This window comes from Cyprinus carpio, chromosome B18, assembly GCF_018340385.1.
Source record: "Cyprinus carpio isolate SPL01 chromosome B18, ASM1834038v1, whole genome shotgun sequence".
In the NCBI taxonomy this organism is placed as follows: Eukaryota; Metazoa; Chordata; class Actinopteri; order Cypriniformes; family Cyprinidae; genus Cyprinus; species Cyprinus carpio.
In genome coordinates, this window is record NC_056614.1 from 6,660,374 (window position 1) to 6,680,161 (window position 19,788).

At 36.8% G+C, this 19,788-nt stretch overlaps 4 protein-coding genes across 5 annotated transcripts; all 4 read left to right on the top strand.

Moving 5' to 3' along the window:
• Positions 1 to 994: 994 nt before the first annotated feature.
• On the top strand, positions 995 to 6,941 carry LOC109059231. Its single transcript, XM_042743381.1, has 6 exons — positions 995 to 1,118; positions 2,130 to 2,198; positions 3,576 to 3,723; positions 6,246 to 6,352; positions 6,531 to 6,646; positions 6,832 to 6,941. Exons 1-6 carry the CDS (start codon positions 995 to 997, stop codon positions 6,841 to 6,843), a joined length of 576 nt encoding a protein of 191 aa, XP_042599315.1. The 3' UTR covers positions 6,844 to 6,941.
• A 1,724-nt stretch (positions 6,942 to 8,665) lies between these two features.
• On the top strand, positions 8,666 to 10,788 carry polr2i (RNA polymerase II subunit I). Its single transcript, XM_042743382.1, has 6 exons — positions 8,666 to 8,893; positions 9,001 to 9,055; positions 9,500 to 9,573; positions 10,004 to 10,078; positions 10,204 to 10,240; positions 10,659 to 10,788. Exons 1-6 carry the CDS (start codon positions 8,832 to 8,834, stop codon positions 10,719 to 10,721), a joined length of 366 nt encoding a protein of 121 aa, XP_042599316.1. The 5' UTR covers positions 8,666 to 8,831; the 3' UTR covers positions 10,722 to 10,788.
• Positions 10,789 to 14,116: 3,328 nt separating this feature from the next.
• Positions 14,117 to 16,804, top strand: pglyrp5 (peptidoglycan recognition protein 5). Of its 2 annotated transcripts, XM_042743911.1 has the most exons (5): positions 14,117 to 14,359; positions 14,666 to 14,758; positions 14,840 to 15,035; positions 15,548 to 15,666; positions 15,930 to 16,804. In XM_042743911.1, exons 2-5 carry the CDS (start codon positions 14,749 to 14,751, stop codon positions 16,112 to 16,114), a joined length of 510 nt encoding a protein of 169 aa, XP_042599845.1. In that variant the 5' UTR covers positions 14,117 to 14,359; positions 14,666 to 14,748; the 3' UTR covers positions 16,115 to 16,804. The 2 variants fall into 2 exon arrangements, with proteins under 2 accessions (XP_042599845.1, XP_042599844.1); XM_042743910.1 differs by lacking the exon at positions 14,117 to 14,359 and having other exon boundaries at positions 14,471 to 14,758.
• Positions 16,805 to 17,360: 556 nt separating this feature from the next.
• On the top strand, positions 17,361 to 18,951 carry foxg1c (forkhead box G1c). Its single transcript, XM_019076428.2, has one exon. The coding sequence runs from the start codon at positions 17,743 to 17,745 to the stop codon at positions 18,889 to 18,891; it is 1,149 nt and encodes a 382-aa protein (XP_018931973.2). The 5' UTR covers positions 17,361 to 17,742; the 3' UTR covers positions 18,892 to 18,951.
• The last annotated feature ends 837 nt before the right edge of the window (positions 18,952 to 19,788 follow it).

Below are 19,788 nucleotides of genomic sequence, written 5' to 3' on the forward strand. Positions count from 1 at the left end.
TGGGAAAGTTAAGAGAGAGACAGGAAACAACAGGAGACGAAAGAGGAGAATAGGATCTGCAAAAAGGTTATGTGAACGTTCAGGACTAGGCCAATTAAATAGATTGTGTGAGTTGAGTCCAGCCTAATTTAAAGTGAACACTAGAGTTAATGTGGTTCAGGAGCTGCCAAGACTAACATATGACTTACTGTGGTGATGCTTCACAGTCAAGACAGTCATGCAGATATGATAAAACTCTAATGCTATGCCTTTATAGCAGCAGTGGCTCCAAAAATATCCTTGGTTTCACAAGAAGACCAGAAAACTGAAATATATGACCCATAAAGAAAAATCAAAGAATTTGTGTGCAAATCTATTTGTGCACATATTTTTAACTTTGTAAGCTATATTAGGACATCTTCCTGGCATCTCACTCCTGTACTGGGCATACACAGTGAAACTGTATAAGGCAGCCACTTGAGTGGGCCTTGTACTTACATTTTGGGATGCTGGAGGTACTCTGGGTTCTGAAGTTGTCCTTATGTGAGGGGGAATATGTCTCTGAGACTTACAGAATAACTCTCTCTGGTGCTTTTTTGGGATGTGGCATTTACTGTAAAAAGCATAAATTCGAGGAAAAATGTTTCAGTAGGACCAGAGCAAAGACCAATAACTTTCTAGTATATTTTCTATTAAAAAGGAAGTGTATTTCAAGTTGCTCAACAAAGTATCTCAGCAGGGAGTTGAATCGATACAGCCAACACTTCACCATCATGTTTGCATAGCTGGTGCTGTCTGTATACATGATTATCCCTACTGCTCACTGGCCAGTTGTAGGCTGGCCTCTAGCCAGGAGAGGTTTTTTTTTTTTTTTGGTTTTGAAATTTGCTTGATATCATGCTGGAATGTCAGATGGAACAAAAAAGGTTATCTAAGCAGGGCTCAAATCCTACATGGTTGTGCTGTCGCACAATAAGTGACATAATGGAGCACTCAAGACATGGGTTAGGTAACAATGAGGTGGTCAATACCATGGCAGGAAGGAATTATTTCCATCCATGCAATCCATCACACTAAAGCATGTGGATCATCTAACTGTGTCCATATTGAGCTTCAGTACTCCAAGAAGAACAGTCACAGTGAGAACAAAATGAGGCTATAAAATGTGTGTGAAGTTAATATTTTCAGGCACCCAGAAATTTGGAAGTCATCTCAAAGCACATGGCCATCCTGGGTGCACTTTTTGAGAACAAGCTGCTTGTAAATCAGTTTCATAAGACCATAATGCAATAATGCCAATAAAAAAGTACTTTATAAAGGTTCAGGGAAGCACTTTTCAGATGCAATCTGCATAGGTTATTGTCAAGAATTGAATTCATCAACCATGAATGAAGAAGAGGTTGAGCTATTGTGTTTGAGGGCTTCTGTAACTCAAGATACAATTAAAACACCCTTTTTAATGATAATTAACTTGTTTGTTTTTAAGTTTGAGAAAATTTAGAAATTTTTTTATTTTTCATCATCATTTACTGATAAACAGGGGCCTAATTTGTTGTCTATGTGTGTTTTAAACAAGGACCCTCTGACATCATAATTTGTTGTCTGTGTGTATTGAACAAGGACCACTGACATCTTATTCTGATCTTTAAAAGTCACACATAACAGACATAGTTTGGTGTTGAGCTGCAGTGTGTGGGGGTGCCACTGAGTTGCTGAAACCTGTGGCTGAAAACAGCCAAAAACTGGCAGTGATCCAAAACAGGTCCACATCTATCACAGGTGTGTATGTAAGTTTGCCTACTTTCACCTAATTCATTCTATCAACAGTAGGTCAATGCTGAATTAATTGTGCCGCAGGGACACGTTTTTATCCTGGTCCACATGTCTAGATAAGACGTTTCTTTCTTAAGACTTTTCTGTTTTTCTAAACCTAATACAACCTCAGAGTTCTGTATGGTATACAGTTGTGTATGAGTGGGATACATACATGCAGTGTGTAATGTTATGGAATGGAATGTGTCAAGAGGCTAAATTATGAGATTGATCATCTCATCATTCTTTTTCCAACACTTATCGGGTGACATTAAAGGGTTTAATGTAACCTCATTTTGTGCAAAGTGAAATGTCATTCAAGCATTTCTTTCTTTTAGATGAAACAGAGTTGATCTCCCAAAGGAGCAATACCAAATCTTCCAGACAAAAGAAAGCAAAGAGCAAAGGTACCACTGATTTTCCGAACTACTGAGTGCATGTGCATATTCACACGGTTATTGCTATAATCACTAGGAGCTCTTATGGGCTCTTGGTTTCCCTCTTGTTAAACGCACTTGCACAAAACAGCATTTGGAATCAAGAAGTCACAAAGTGAAGCATGCTTAAAGAGCAACACATCATGCCACGATCGAAAGAAATTCAAGAAGAGATGAGAAACAAAATAGTTGACATGTATCGGTCTGGAAAGGGGTTATAAAGCCATTTCTAGGGCTTTGGGACTTCTGTGAACCACAGTCAGAGCCATTATCCACAAATGGAGAAAACTTGGAACAGTGGTGAGCCTTCCCAGAAGTGGCCATCCTACCAAAATTACTCCAAGAGTGCAATTACGACTCATCCAGGTGGTCGTATATATCAAAGCAGTTTCTTTGTCCCCATCATTATATTACATTTTAAATGAATTAAATTTGAATTTTCTGTTATTAATAATTTTATTAAATTTTAATCGTCTCTGTGTCCACTGGCATAAGGGTGGGACAACTTGGTTTGCAGCAATGTCAAACGACAATGATCTACTTGTCCAGTCAATTCCCAATGAACAAAGTACCACCGTCATTTTTTCTTGTTCAGGAAGCTGTTTCTTTTGGCTATATATATCACAATAGGGAAGAAAAGGCTATTGCAACTTTTGACTTTAAAAGTTAAGAAAAAAGCACAAATAGTATGGTCTTGAAGCTCATTTTCTATGTCAGCTTCATACACCATGACTACACGCGCACACAAATCCTTCTAAATGACACATATTGAATGTGCTCACACACCTGCATTGATAATGTTCTCTTAAAACCAATTCACACTGCACCAACAAACAGCAACAGACAATGTTTTGTCAGGTTTTGTTGGCTAATGCTGTCCATGTCTGTTGGCAAAGGTCAGTGCTTGTTTTCACCAGTTGAACATGCTGTTTGGTGGGGCTAGGAATGTTTGAGAAGTGATATATTGCACTCGGTCAGCTGTCGGCGTTGATCTGCATTTGTTGGTGTGGTGTGACTAGGCCTATGGGATGCCACAACTTGTGGTTTGTGGTGTTGAGTGAAGCTGGTTGTCACTTGCTCAGTGTGGCCAACGGCATTTGGCTGTTTTCCCCAAAACTGCGCCATTACTCTATAGGCCACTGAGAGAACTCAGAGAGAGACGACTCTCTGCCACTGTGTGTGTTTTAATTTATAGGCCTCTCCTAATGATTTAAAATGATCTTGTTTTTTATGTGCTGTTATCATAAAAAAGAATTCAATCTGTTGATAAATGGGAGAAGGCAGTGAGTCATGTCTTTTTGATGGTTGCTAGATTATTCTCAGCTGTGAATGTCATGTTGTGGTTAGGGAAGAAGACAAAGAAGAAAAGAGAAAAAAACAAGAGCGATCATGGTGCCGCAGGAGGCCCATGGCTAGAGAAGCTGCACATGTGTGATAATTCCATTGATGGCTCAGGAAAGGAGGAACTAAATCAATTTCTGGAGATCCTTTGCATGTAAGTGTCACCTTCTCAGTACATGACTGAGTATATAATGTCCAAAATGTCAATTGTCTTTTATTGGGGACTGGAATTGTCAACACATATGATCTATTTCTGACCACAAAACTTCACACAGATATGTTTGAAATGCTTTGACAGCTTTAACGCTGCTGTAAGCAATGTTTAGTTGTGTTTGAATTGCATAGATATGTTTAAAATGCTTTACTTGCACCAGACTAAGCTACTAAATTAGCTTGCCTTGTTCCTTCCATCTTGAGGCCTTTGTTTTATTGTATTGTATTTAAATTGTTACTTTTTAGACTTTGTTTTCGTATATTCAAATATTAGTAACATAACAGGCCACTTAAGTGTAGTTAAAGAGAACACTTCCATGACTGTTTCATAACATACTTATGTGCACTTATGTCATGTGTCTTATCTTATGTCATGCTTTCAAGAAGTACACTTATTTTGATGACTAAAGCACATGTAAGGTATTGAATTATAATTTTAACTGTAATGTTTTAAACAATATTAAGTTTAAAGTAAATATATTTTAAATGTACTAAATGTAAACTTCTTTATTGCAAATATGCAATTAAATATATATTTAAATACATGACGTACAGCATTAAAGTATATTTTAGTTGACCCTAAATGACTGTCAGTACATTTGGAGAAAGAAAATCAAAATAATTATTAAATTACATGTAAAGATGTCCTTAAGACGTACTTAAGTGGGTCAAAAAAGCACTGTAAAGTTCAAGGTTTAATATAAATTTAAAAAGGGTAAAGGATTGACTCACTGATGCAATTAAACAGTTCAAGCATGAGGCTCAATTCATTACAAAAATCAGCATGGCAGCATCAGGGTACAGTTTAGAGTAAATGGAGGTCAAACTAAATCTAAAATCTAACTCTAAAAGTCATTTAAGTATATTTGTCAACAGTCTCTTTAAGTTAGTGCCCATAATTTTTGAAACAATTATTTAAAATGTACTTTGACATTATTACAAAGTGCACTTTTTAAAAGTTTCATGAAACAGTTCTCTCTTAAAGTGCACTTAAGTGACCTTCAGTTTCATTAATTTTATATTATCTGCATGTAAAAATACTTTTAAGATTTGAGGTACACTTACAGGTGCACTTCTTTTTATAAGAACATGCTGTAAGATTTAGCTGCGTCTGTTCTGTTTAGGAATAAATCGTCTTTTGCTTCCTATAAGTCTTTACTGTCTTCACATCATATTTTATGCACAGAGGTCAGATTCAATATAATGGTTGACCTAGTTATTAGAGTGCAAAATATTTTGGTTGAGATATTGTGATTTCAGTTCTCAGGGTGCTTTTTTTGTCTACATATGATTTATCTTCGGTCAAATTGCTGATCCCAAAGCCGCACATAAATCTGCATTTACTGTAGGAAGTTTCTAGACAGATATTGACATGCGTAATATGTTTAATGATAACTATGATCATAGCAGCTATTAAAAAATTAAGCATTTCCCTCGTCTCTTTCAACAAACCCAATAAAAAATGACTGTTTTTAGTGATCCGAAAATGTTCAAAGTAGTCTTATATGAGGCAATTCTTGCATCACTGATTTTTTTTCCCCCTCAGGTCAGAGAACAGATTTTTGGCATTGCCATTACAGCAGCAAAACACGGCCTAGTTACGCAAGCATCTGCAATACATACGCAGCACTTGTTTATTTCCGCATCCATATGAACAGACTGCAGCATTCACTGCTGTGTAGAAGAACCAGCATTGCAAGTAAAGTACGCAAGACTCAGAAAAGAAAGTCAAAATACATTCTAAACTATGTAACAATGTAAATTGCAAAAGTTTTATAAGGTGACATAAAATAATTTTGCAAAATACTCGCATAGTGTTTGAAATACACCTGTCTGCTGGCACATAAACAGCTGTTTCTATTCAGTAAATAATTTTTTAAGTAGTTTTTAGTTGTAAAGTAATTTGGATATAAATGTAGTTCCCTTTCTCATATAAATTAGACAACTTTCCCCATCTCGTGTCATCATTATGACCATTTTATATTATATCGGAAATAATACATTTCGTCACACCAGACAAGATCAGCATGAGAGCACAATAGGAAGCTGCTGTTGTAGTTACGCTGCTACTTCGCTTCCTGTAAAACAGGAATGGCCAGAGAGAGAGTGGAAAATGATCATGAACAATTAAACTATCATTGTTTTTGGCGCAAAACAACTTTGGCTAACGTGTGAACCAGAAACTGATTTCTTTGGCAACACAGTGAATATTTTTAATTAACACTGATTAAAATACACTCTGTCAGCATTTACAATCAAAATCATGTACAGCTGTTACTGTTTCTCGGTGTGTTTGTGTTAATCGTTTTGTTAAATGGTAGATTTAAGATTGGATTAGCTACACTGAATAAATATTTTAGCATATGTCTGAACTGTTGATCCTGATTCATCAAGTGATGCTCTTTGAGAAAATATGACATGTGCAGTCTCATTATACTGTATGTTTCTATAAATGTCTTTCAGTATAGTTAAGTTCTCCAGTTGCCTGACCGAACTGGATCTCGGTGAGAATCACATTGGAGAAGATGGCGCAAAAGTGTTTTTAGAGGCCCTGAGAGAAAGACAAGCAAGTATGGATTTGAATCTAAATATGGAAATACAACATTAATAAGGCAGCAGTGACCTCATGCAAAGATGTTACATTTATTCCATGTGTGAAATGTGAAGTCACTCATATATACTCATATTGTGTCCCACTTTTGATTTGGTAAAATGAGATTTTAAATAATTTTTCCAACTTTTCGACAGCTAAACTATCTCCAATAAAAATCCAGGTTTCAACACGCATCTCCACAGAAACATTCAGGGCCATTTTGAAAAGTGCAAAGGAGCTTAAATCTGGGAAAAAGAGAAGAAAGACTAAGGTGCAGTATAAGATTAGATTATTATAAGAGTCATTTTTACAAAATGCTTCTAGTCACAAGGCTTCAAATCATTTTGGGGACACTGTAGTTTCTTACAATTTCATGAAAATGTAATTGAATTCATGGAAGTATGAATTTCTGTCTGCCATAATGCTCATAACTCTCTTATTTTTTCATTTATAAAGGGAAAAAAGTAGTAGTCTGTCTGGAGGACATTGAAGAATATCGCTGAATGACACAATAATGTTTTTCTACACTGTTTCTCCATGTTTTCAATTTGTCAAAACAGTTTTTTTAGATTTATCTTTATTTTTATTTTGTCTTAATTGTTTTTTTAGAAATCGTTTTATTTTTTTTTGGTGTGAATTGTGTTTAAAGATTGTGGTGCACTTATTGCGGTGCACCAGAAGGGGTTCGGGAAAGGATCTCATTTTATGTTGCTCCATTGGGAGCTTGAAATAGCAGAAGGATGTTTGTTCTTAAGTGCTTCTTTGTTTTTCTTGTCCCTTCAAGTACATACTTGCTAACAGAATGTTATAAAAGTGTAATACATGCAATGTTTATATTTTATAATAATGTGAACGACAGAGTTAGCGGTTATTCGTGTGTTTACTACCTGTTATGGAGAGCAGACGAGATATGTTTTCTGGTAAATGTGGTTTTGTCTCCACCCTGTGGCCAAAAAATGATATTGCACTATGTCGTGTTAATTTGAATGGATTTACAATCCACAAGCTGGTCGCCTGTTTTACGGTTTACTTCTGCCTTTGTAGTGGAACATCACAAAATAATGTACATCCAAACATGAATTTTGACTGCAGAGTTTTTCTTGTCTAGATTGCATAATAAGGAATGTCTGATTGTCTGGCTTCAAATGGTGCAAAATAATGGTGCAAAATTAAATACCAAACAATAAAATTAACAAGGGAAATGAATCAACAGCAAACATGATTTAATTACCCTGACGGGCAGATTTCTGTATCTGTTTGAAATACCAAAGCAAATAATTTAATATCTTTTCACCCAATATAGACCTGCATTATACTTATATTAAACGTTTTTATTGAATACTTGACTTCTAAAAAAAACTTCTGACTTAGCTTAAATCTTCCTAACATAAATGAAATGTATTCTTTGTTCCTGATTTAATTGTATTGTATTTGTAAATTAAATTTTATTGTTTAAATCTTACAGTAGACTAGGCTAATTAAGAACTGTCAACCTGAAAATGTTACACATTTCTTCAAAACCTAAATAAAATTGAAGTTGTGTTCACTACAATGGTTTTCCATAAAAAGAAGTCAATATTCAATCCATGTATTTAATTTTGATTAGAATACCTGCCATATGTAGCGGTAAGGTCCTATTTTTTTTTTTTTTTTCATGTTTTCCATGGTTGTAATTATTTGTGTAAGGAACTCAAAAAACAAGTTATTGTTGTATTTAGAAAAATATAGAAGTATCTCTTAAAGCTTCATCAGTATAAGTGTATAAGGTACTGTATTCGGTATTCATAAACGCCAGATATTCCCAAAGAAAGAATGAGCTCTCTTTGACCCTCACGTTGTGTTCTGGTCATTTGGACCTGTCCTAACTGAGAGAAAACAAGCTGACAAAATTCATATACAATACATTTCTGTACAAGATTAGCCTGTATATGAAGATACAGCATTATTAAGCTGTTTTTGATAGGCCAGTCATTTTAGACCGGGAACATCCCAAGAAGTGATGTACAACAAGAAGAGAAAGTTGTACAAAAAAACTTTTCAGGTTAAAGCTTGATAAACAGTAGCCTGCTATTCTTATCTTATTTAATATTGCCAGAATTATCTACAAATAATGCTTTTTAACTAAAAAATTAGGCGCATGAACTCAGATAAATCAGCTCCAAAGGGAAATATGAAACCGGTCCTAACTGACCTTGAAAGAAAACAAGCTGTCAGTTGATAATCAGAATAAATGAAACATGAAAACATTGCACACGTCTCTGTCCGCGGAAAGATCATCGTCATTGTCCTCCGCCACGAGGAGGCGCTGTGACGTATCTGTGCAGCACTAAGCGGAGGTCACGCATGCGCACAAGCTTCTGTTTCTGGGCATTTCGACAGAGTGCGAGAGAGCTGTTGTGTTTTATTCCTTAGCCTTATCTTTAAAGCCCTTCATATAGAGCTACGGTGGCTTTATAATGGATTTGGAAGGTGGCACGTATGAACCTGGTTTCGTGGGCATCCGGTTCTGTCAGGAGTGGTGAGTTTAGAAGAGTTTGTGTCTCAAACTCGTGTCGTTGATCTTATGTGTGTGTTTGTTTTGATGGAAGACGTTGCTCTCTTGTATAAATCTCTCTCTTTTTACAGTAATAACATGTTGTATCCTAAAGAGGATAAAGAAAACCGCATCCTGCTCTATGCTGTAAGTTCTTGTTATGATTACAGTCAAATATTAAAGCAACACTGTTTAACTTTTCCTGCGTTCAAAATTTGCAAGATGTATATAATGAGCGAGTACATCATAAATTCATCTACCAAACCGCTTTTTTTTTTTTTTTTTGTCTTATCCAAAATCACTACGGTACATTTATAATAAGTGATTATTTTTGGACTATTATAGCCTGTTCTGGTCGTCACCGCTGCGGAGCAACACATACCTGCGTGAATCGCCATAGACATAAACTTGGAGAAGTAGCTCCGGTTAGAATGTTCTTCCGCGGGATGCGTGCAGTTCTGTTTATTAACCGCTAGAGCGCCAACATTTACATAGTGCTGCTTTAAAGCTGACTTCAAAGAGGCTGGTGTTTGTTAAAATTGGCTTGTTATTGGACAGGACACTCTCTTACTTGTTCATGCATGTTTTCAGTGCAGAAACTGCGATTATCAGCAAGAAGCCGACAACAGCTGCATCTATGTGAACAAAATCACCCACGAGGTTGAGTGAGTATCTTATTTAGTGAATTTTATTTACTGAGACACCATGCGTTAGTTTGAGCTCAAACTATAGCAAGCAGTGAAGAGGACAAAGATAAAGCTCTTTGAATAACGTTGAAACAACGTTTATTGTTTTAACTAGATGATGAAATTGACTGAATCTGTAACCTGACACTTTGTTTCATAACAAAAGTACAAAGCATGAAGCGGATTGCTGTTATTATTCGTGCTATAAGTAATGTTCAGTGAAGTTTTGTTCATGCATCAACAGTAAAACAGCACAGACTGAATCAAGTCTGTAAAGATGAATTAAAATCAGTTTGGCAACTCAGTCCTAATAATAAAATAAAAAAGAGCCTACTAAACTTGGATTATTCTATAATGTTTATTGAAAATTTTTGTAGAAACTTCTAACCTTGACCCTGTTCTCCACCAGTGAACTCACTCAGATTATTGCAGACGTGGCTCAAGATCCAACTCTGCCTCGGACAGAGGACCACCCTTGCCCAAAGTGAGAGTTAAATATGTTTCTTGGTTTAGATGTTTATTAAAAATAATGTTATTTTAATTCCCATTAATTCTTATAATGGGCCAATTTTATAATGGATTGATGGTTTTAGTTTTGTAATGGAATGTGTGGTTGTTCTTCCAGTCTCACAGCATGAAGGCTGAGGTAAATGATGCACAGTCACTGTTTGCTGGTTGTTCAGCAGATGTCTCTTGATAACTGCAATAATGGATTGCTTTTAAAACAGTTTTCACTCAGAATTTGCTAGTAAAGAAGTTCACTAATAGTTACAAAGAAATGACACACTGAATTACACAGACACTGTAGTTAGTAGTAGTATTTTCTTGTAAAATGTAGTCCAGAAATCTTTATTTACAATTTAAAAAAATATTTTGTTTGTTGAACAGTGTTTTCCTCTACTAACAATAACTTTCATTCACATTATACGTTGCATCTACATGACAGATTGTGTGAATGGTACTAAACGTTTGCAAGAGTAGGCCTGTGATTTTTAAATACAGTAAAATCATAAATGCTATCTAGGATAAAATTGAACTTTGACATTTGTATTTTCTGAATGCAGGATGCCATGAGGCTTTACTATGTATGTACTGCCCCACACTGCGGCCACAGATGGACAGAATGAGGAGGATAAAGCCACGAATGACATAAGATGAGGTGTTTTAGGGTCATGCGTCACTGTATTTGGATTATAGAGCTGTGAATGTCATAAGGTTGGCGTTTGTTGTGGAGTGGATATTTCTTACTGGTGACCCAGCTGTAGGTCACTGATGCATTTTTAATAAACTGGTGTATCATTTTAGTTGTGAATTTTTAGTGCACAAACACCAGCGACTCGTACTTTGACCCGAAGTGTTTATAGTTTTTCATTTTAAATCCATACAGTGTATTTTTTGATGGTTTGTAATAAAATATTTGTAATAAAGTTTTGTTTTTATTTTGAAAAGTTAGGGTATTGAAAAGGATATGGGTATAGTTACATTGCATCCAAAATAAAAGTTTTTGTTTACATAATATATATATGTGTGTGTGTACTGTGTATATTTATTATGTATATATAAACACACACACATGCATGTATATATTTAAGAAAAATGTTACGTTTATATATTAGATTTATTTATTTATGATATAAATTATATGAATATAAAAATATACTTGTATATACTTTCAAAATGTATGCTGTATGTGTGTATTTATATATACATAATAAATACATATACAAATACATACACAATACACACATATATTATGTAAACAAAAACTTTTATTTTGGATGCGATTCATTGTTTGACAGCAATAAAATAAAACCAAGATTTGATATCAGGGCTCCAAACTGCGACTAAAACAGTCGCATTTGCGACCATAAATATTAATTTGCGAGTGACATTTTTGCTGAGGTCGCCAGTGGCGACTACCCGCCGAAAGCTCCTCAGGATTTAACCGCTAAAAAAGTTTTCTCAGGTGGATGATTTGCTTCATTCTAGCAGCGCCCCGTCTGTGATAAAAGGAACTCGGGCCGAAGGTTAATACACACAACTACACCGAGTGTGGACCTGCCGCGTGTACAACAGCTTTCAGCCGAGATCGGCCCATAGAGAAAAATCCGTCTGTCAGCCAGAAGTGTTTTGTAGAGTCGGCGCGGCTCTGGCCCATTATCTTCTCCTTGATGCCGAGACTGAACCGACAGAGACGCATTTCAGCCAGAATCAGCCCAAGTGTTATTGCTATCTGGGTATATGTTTACATGTTATAACTTAAAAATGTAATGAATGTAATGCCTTTTTTTCCTAATTGTTTTGCGATCAAATATTTTGTTATGTTCACGTATTAAACTGAGACGATGCGCATCAAAGTTTTAGTGGAAAAAGAGAGTTTCAGACATTCCTCTTCTCTGGCGCACATCAGTGCTGACGCACACAGTCTGATAAACGCAGCTCAGCTGTGCAGCGAGAGAGAAATGAGGGAGACGTAAGAAGGGAAAGTGCAGAAAATACAGCACAACTTGAACAAACTAGAACAGGTAAAGCTGTCAGCTGTGTGGATACTGGCAATATCGTTAACAATTCTCATTTATAATAATTACTAATATGGCTTCTTCTAAACAAGATCTTGTTCTTTTAATGCGTGAACTTAATTATTTGAAGTGCAACTGCCGTCCAGTAATCGCAAAAAGCTCTGTGCTTTGTCATTTTTTAATAAAAAGTACCAGCTTTAAAATTATTCCGAATTCATAACGAAATTCAAACAATACAGTTTTGGCGCTCCTTAATGCGGCAGGCGCGGTCGCTTTAGCGCCTCAGTTCAAGGGCAAGTAAACCCATTTAATCTTTCTCTTTACTAATATAGTACATAATGAACATGAATTAACATCAAAAGGTAGGCTATTTTATAAGAGATCCTACAGTACAACTTACTGAAATGTCTCGTGTAAAAGCTCATTCAGTGTTTCAAAGTGCGGAAAACATGTAAAGATTGTAAACATTGCAATGTAATATACATTTACCTCAGAATAACCATTCAGTGTCCATATGCTCATCAGTAAGCTAGAAAAAATAAAGGTGCTTAAAAGGTTCTTCACAGAACCATTTTTGGTTCCACAAAGAAGCATTCAGTCAAAGGCTCTTTAAAGAACCATCTCTTTCTTTATAATCTGGAGAACCTTCTTTCGCCACAAAGAATCTTTTGTGAAACGTAAAGTTTCTTCAGAAGTTAAAGGTTCTTTATGAAACCATTTAGACAAAAAAGGTTCTTCTATGTCATCATGAAGCAACTTTATTTTTAGAGTGTATGACAACATTTCCAGGATGCACTGAGGAGGAGCCCAATCTACACTCAGTGGCCAAGTGATGCTTACGCTCCATGATACTGGTACAGACTCTGTGTAATGAACAATTCTTTGTGACATTTCGTTCTCCCTTTAAGTGAACCTTAGTTCCCAGGTCATCTACAAGATGGATTAAAATGCTGATAAAGTCAAGAAAAGATGAGACATAAACACATGACAGTATGATTGAAATGTTAAAATGTGAATAAATAAATAATAATAATCGTAAAATAAATAAAACACGTTTATTCTGTGGCACCTAAAAAAATTATTTGGCTCCTAAGTTTTTTTCTTATAGGAGCCAATGGCTCCTTACTCGATTTTTTTGTTTGGAGCCCTGGGTATGTGATAATTTTGGTTGCCAGTTCACCATTTAGTGCGTAATCACATTCTGTACACACATGATTCACTAAAATACAAAGGTGACAACTGAATTAACTCCTGAAAGATACAGGTAGTGACAACTGCATTTACAGAAATTCTTAGCAGTGTGTATGGAACCTTTGTGTGATTATCAGTTTGCAATTTAATTAAATAAGTTCAAGTCAAGCTTTATTGTCATTCCGCTACATGTGTGGACATACAGTGGAACGAAAGTATAAACTTATACACAACTAACCTACTGTCAGATTTTGACTATAAATATGCTATATATAAATGTTTACCTATAAATAAACTAAAAACAAAATACAAATGCTACACATAAACACTGTACCTTTACACAACTGACCTACTGACAGATTTTGAATATGAATATACTATATATAAATGTATTCACTGAAAAGGAGAAATATATATACATTAAATGCTGCTCCACACAAACTCTATCTGTATCTTTGAGTTTGGGTCGCTTTTAATGTACATTTGGAAATGTAAAAAAAAAAAACATAAAGATTGGTATTGTAATTTTAAAGTTGCAATGCAAGATATTTTTTTTTGTTTTTTTACAGTAAAGTATTACAGTAGTTCAACTAATAAATAACAATATGTTTGACTATATTCTGTAGCTGCACGAACCACAAAAAAAATCACAATTGGAGTTTTTATCAGGGGGAAAAACAACTAGATTTTTCTCAGCTGTTTGGAGAGCATAACGTGAAAACCCGGAATGGAGTTGCGTAGAGTGACTAGCGGAACGCTTTAAAAACTGTCGTTCGTTCCGCTCCACCCACACAAGCTGTTCCTGACCAGCTTTCAGTCTGCTGACACGCAAATCTTGAGCCCACAGATTCCGAGTATCCCTGGAAAGTTTGTAAAGCGTAATTACAAAGTCAGGTCAAATGTTTCTCAAACGTGAGATACTTTGTATGCATTCTTTGCTACATACATGTCAGTCATGAAAATCTGCATAGCTGTGATTGCCACCGACAGCCTCGTGCCTCTTGGCTGAATCACAGTAGAAACTAATTTATCACCAACATGAGAATAATCACAAGGTTTGACTCTTTCCCATTGTATTTAGAGAAATGGTTGTGTAATTGGACACAGCGTTAATGCAAGTGACTGCCACATTTTACGTTATGCAACTCTGCCAAGCTGTCACTTCTGTTATTTTTGCAATGGTAAAATATCGCCTATTCATAGTGGCATTTCCATTATGGTCCATAAAAAGCACGTGCAGCAGAATTTCTCAATATCTGCCTGTAGGACTCGCGACCTGAATTTCCGCACGACACAGGAAAGTACGCGGAAGCTCAACATGTTTGTCCCTCCCAGTCATTCAAGGCTATTAAACTTGTCAGCTTGCAGGTCATGTCAACCACATTCGCCGGGTTTGAAAGAAACGTTGATCGATGACGGACACACACCTGGAGAACCCGTGGATATGAACGCAGGTAAAAGCAAGCGTCCACGAGCGACCATGCGCATAGTATATGCCATTTGTATGTTTATCTGAACGCACTGTTGTTTTGCAGTGGCTGTAGTGAGTCGACGCGGATGGAACGCCGTGGAAGCTCGGGACAGGACAGAGATGAAGAATCCCGCAAAGACAGTGATCGTGCACCACACAGCGCTCCGGTACTGCGCGCATTCGCGCGACAGCGTCTCTGAGCTCGCGCACATCCAGCACATGCACATGCAAGAGAGGGGCTTCGACGATATCGGTTACAAGTAAGATATTATAACAAAACACTACATGTAATTTCTGACCGTTCTTTATATCACAGAGTTAAGTTATACAATAATACATAAATTCTGTCTATTAATAAAGTCATTAATAGACAGAATAGCATAAGTGTAGCCAAATAAAAGCAAAACAGTAAAGCAATTTTGCTTTAAAGTATTAAGAATATCCACAATACTCATAACTGTCCACCACATGAAAGTCAGTGACGTGTTAACTAACATATAGGAAGCCATTTTGCCATGTGACCAAAAATAAATAAATAAATAAAAAAATTGAGAAAAAAGAAAGAAAACAATACAGACACTTCCCTGTAGATCATCAAGACGGTGTCTAAAGGGTTTTCTTTTTTCTTTTTCTTTTCAAATAATCACATTTTTAGCTTTTTCCCCACCAAAAAAATAAAAATAAAATAAATTGTCCTGTTTGAATTTTGCTGACATAACAAGGCTGACTCCAGTCTATACCTTACACGTCCGCTCTGTCTGTCTTACTCCAGCTTTCTGATCTCTGGAGACGGGACGGTGTATGAAGGGCGAGGATGGGGGATTGTAGGGGCCCACGCAAAGGAACACAACTTCAGTTCTGTTGGCATCGCATTCATGGGCAACTTCAACGGTGAGAACACGACTATTTCTATTATCACATTACAGTTCATGTTTTAATTATTGTTCTTTGTGCTGTTCACACAACATATAACTGTATTCATTGTTCTGTTGTGATTTTTTTTTTTTTGTGGATTTGTAAATAGAAATAGAGTGTGCATAAGAATTTAATTGCACTTTAGCAATGATGTAATGACTTGTCTAAATTAAGCAAACTATACAATACAAATGAACCAAAATTCACACATTATAAAGCAAATTTCTGTTTGTCTGTAGATGAATTGCCCAGTTCTGTGTCGCTGTCTGCTCTGCTGAGACTGCTGCACATTGGAGTGCTTCACGGTCATGTGCAGCCCAATTTTGTGCTTGTGGGACACAGAGACGTGGCAAAAACTGAGTGTCCAGGGAAAAATTTATATGCTTTACTACCAAAACTAAGAGACCAATTACAAAACCAGTGACCTCTTTTCTGCATAAGTTGCATTAAACCCCTGCTGTGTGTGTGTAGTAATGTGTGAAAGTGAAAATGTATGATAGGTTTATTTTTGCTCTAAAATGTTACATTTTACAGTCTTGTGTGCCTTGTTAAAATCCCTTGTCAAAATATCCTAAAGTAATACTAATGGATAGACTTTTATCAAAATTTGGAACCAATTCTACAGGACATATTTAAGAGCTGTCAAACAAGATCCTACTGGAGGAGACAAAAAACACAATCTGAAAAATAGAAAATTCTGTTTATACAGAGGATTCATCTTGTTTGATCCCTTTAAGATGAATAGAAATTCTAATAGAAATCCCATTAGCAGTCTTTATTATTTTTGATGAGGGATAGCCTGTTTTACAGATGATTTCTTTGAAGACTAGACTTAAAATCTCCAAAATCACAGTTATGTCTATCATTTCTTCATACCGAAAAACCTCACGTAGTTCAACTGGACTGTACAGTAATGTGCAATAAATCAGTACTCAGGTGTGGCCAATTAGGCGAGGGTGTCAAATATCCTAGAAAATAAAAAGGTTTGCAAATACACCTTTCTATTTTTGACGCCTTTTTGTCCCAGTTACATGTTGCATCAGTGCCTTTTTATGAGGTACAATTAATGATCATCTTTGTGTCTGTGATTTTATCATTAAACTCATATTTATTATTACTGTTTCCCTACTTGTATTTCCTCTTTCACCTAATTTATACTTGTTAGTATGCATTGAAATATCATTATTTTACTTAATCTTTTAGTCTGTTTAGTCATTGATGCAAGCATTGAAACCAAACATAAAGGATTCTGAATTAGACAACAAAACATTCATCTTGTTTAACTTGTTTAATATATAACATCTGTTTTCATGTATTTTAACATAAAGCTAAATTAAATTTCTATAGTAGACCTAATTTTGTGCCCAAATTGTAAAATCTGTGTTTTACAACTCACTCTGATGATGTAACCACAATTTGTACTTGACTTTAATTTTGCTACAGTTTAGAAAGTAGATTTCAAAACAACGTTGAAGCAGACAAACAAATTAGGCCTATATCAAAGTCTGAAGCAAGAGGAGTTACAGACGTTAAAACAAAACGTGTTTCAACACTCCCCAGCTACAGGCCTGCTGCATGTATCCCACTCATTCAGGCCAGGCTATAGGATAGGCCTACTGTATTTTTTGCACTGTAAGTGCATGACACGCTCCCTTATGGAGCCGAGGGCATCCTCCAGAGATTAGGGTTCATGTCCATCCTAAGCTGTTTGTTTACTCACATCTCCAAGTGTTGTCGCATATCTGAACTCCTTGGCATAATTATGCCTCACTCGTTTCTGACAGGCGCTCAGTCAGATGAATGTGTAAACAGAAGGGCGGTCTCAGGTGAGAGGCTTGAGTTTCACCGGATTCCGAAGTCTTATAATCGAGCCATCGAGTTCATTGATCAGTCAGAGAGATTGCCTGTGCTGGAAACTTATCAGATCTTTGTTTTGTTTTTATCGAGCGTTTCTAAAGAATGAACGGCCACTTTCTAGGTGTTTTGGTGCCACTTTGGTTGAACTTTTAAGTTCTGTTGGACACCTTTAGGAGCGTGTTTGTATCGTTAAACATGGAGGAACTAAAAGCCCCCGTGGGGTTCTTCCACAAGTCCTCATTCAGCATCAGCAGCTTACTGCTCCGACACGAGCGCGCGAGAACCGACGCTCCCGCCGCGCCAGAAGCACCGCGCTCCCGCGCCGCGAAGCCGCCTGCCCGCTCCAATCAGCCAAATGACGGAAAAGATAAACCTAATCGAGAGCGGACCGACTTAGCGTCCAGACCGGATAAAAAAGAGGTAGCTGGAGAGCCAACGTGTGAAGGAACTGATGGACAGGAGAAGAAGAGTAAACCCGATAAGCCTCCGTTCAGTTATAACGCGCTTATCATGATGGCCATCCGCCAGAGTCCGGAGCGACGGCTCACCCTCAACGGCATCTATGAGTTCATCATGGGCAACTTCCCGTACTACCGAGAAAACCGGCAGGGCTGGCAGAACTCCATCCGACACAACTTGAGCCTCAACAAGTGCTTCGTCAAGGTCCCGCGCCACTACGACGACCCTGGAAAAGGCAACTACTGGATGCTGGACCCGTCCAGTGATGACGTGTTCATCGGCGGAACCACCGGGAAACTCAGGCGCCGGTCTACCGCGGCGTCCCGAGCCAAGCTGGCCATGAAGAGAGGCGCGCGGCTGTCCTCCACCTCCACCGCCGCCGGACTCGCGTTCGCCGGCTCGTTTTACTGGCCCGTCCCGCCGTTCGTGACGCTCCAGCATCGCCAGCCGAACCCCGCGGCGCACCGCAACAACTACGCCGCGTCGGTTCTGTCCCAAAGCTCGCGTCACTTCAGCTCGGTCGGTCCCGCAGCGGAAAGACTTTTTCTCCCTCCCGGCCAAGAGGCAGCTTATTGTGGGATGGGTTGTGAACAGATGACCTCCGCCTCCGCCTTCACCGCGTCTGCGTCCGTGCCTCTGCCTCTCTCTGCGCCCTGCTCTTTTAATTTACTCTCCAATCAGTCCAGTTACTTTTACTCCCATCAGGTGCCTCACACAGCGGGACTGTCGCCCTGGTCGCAGGAGGAATCGTACTTCTCCAAAACATCTCCGTCTGGACAGTTTTTCCCGGGAAAGCCATCTCCTTCTTCCGAATACATTGGAGGACTATGTACAGACATTCCCAGTTATTTTCCTAATTTTAACACTGCCACGTCAATGCACTGAAAAACTTGCAATTTGTTTTTATTTGATAAAAAAGCTTTTTATCTTTTAAAGTATTTATTATTATTATTATTATTATTATTATTATTATTATTATTATTATTATTATTATTATTATTACACTACCGGTCAAAAGTTTGGAATAAAGTCTCTTCTACTCAAAAATAGGCTATAGTAAAACAGTAATTATATTATATTATAAATGGTATTATGAAATATTATTGTAATATAAAATAACTGTTTTCTATTTTAATATTCATTTTAAAATGTAATTTATTCCTGGCAAAGCTAAATTTTCAACATCATTACTCCATTTTTCTTTGTCACATGATCTTTTAGAGATCGTTCTAATATGCTGATTTGGTAGTCTGTTTTTATCAGTTATTTTTGGTGCTCATTTGCTGCCTAATATTTTTGTAGCAACCAATACATTTTTAAGAATTATTTTGTAAATTGAAAGTTCAAAAGAACATTTATTTAAATTGGAAAAAGGAACTTTTGTAACATTATAAATGCCTTTTACTTTTGATCAATTTAATGTGTCCTTGCGGAATAAAATAAGAAATGTTTCTTGAACAGCAAATCAGCATATTATAATGACTCCTGAAGGATATGTGACACTGGAGACTGGAGTAATGGCTGATGAAAATTCAGCTTTGACTTTAAAGAAGTAAATACAATTTTACAATATATTCAATTTGTAATAATTCCAGTATTACTGTATTTTTCATCATATAAATGCAGCCTTGATGAGCATAAGAGACTTTTTATTCAAAAACATGAAAAAGAATCTTAATTATTTAAATGATTTTGACCTGTAATGTATTGTTACCAATCAGTTAACGTGCAATATTTTAATGTATTCGTTTTCTGTGAGGCCAAATATTTGTGGCCAAAACA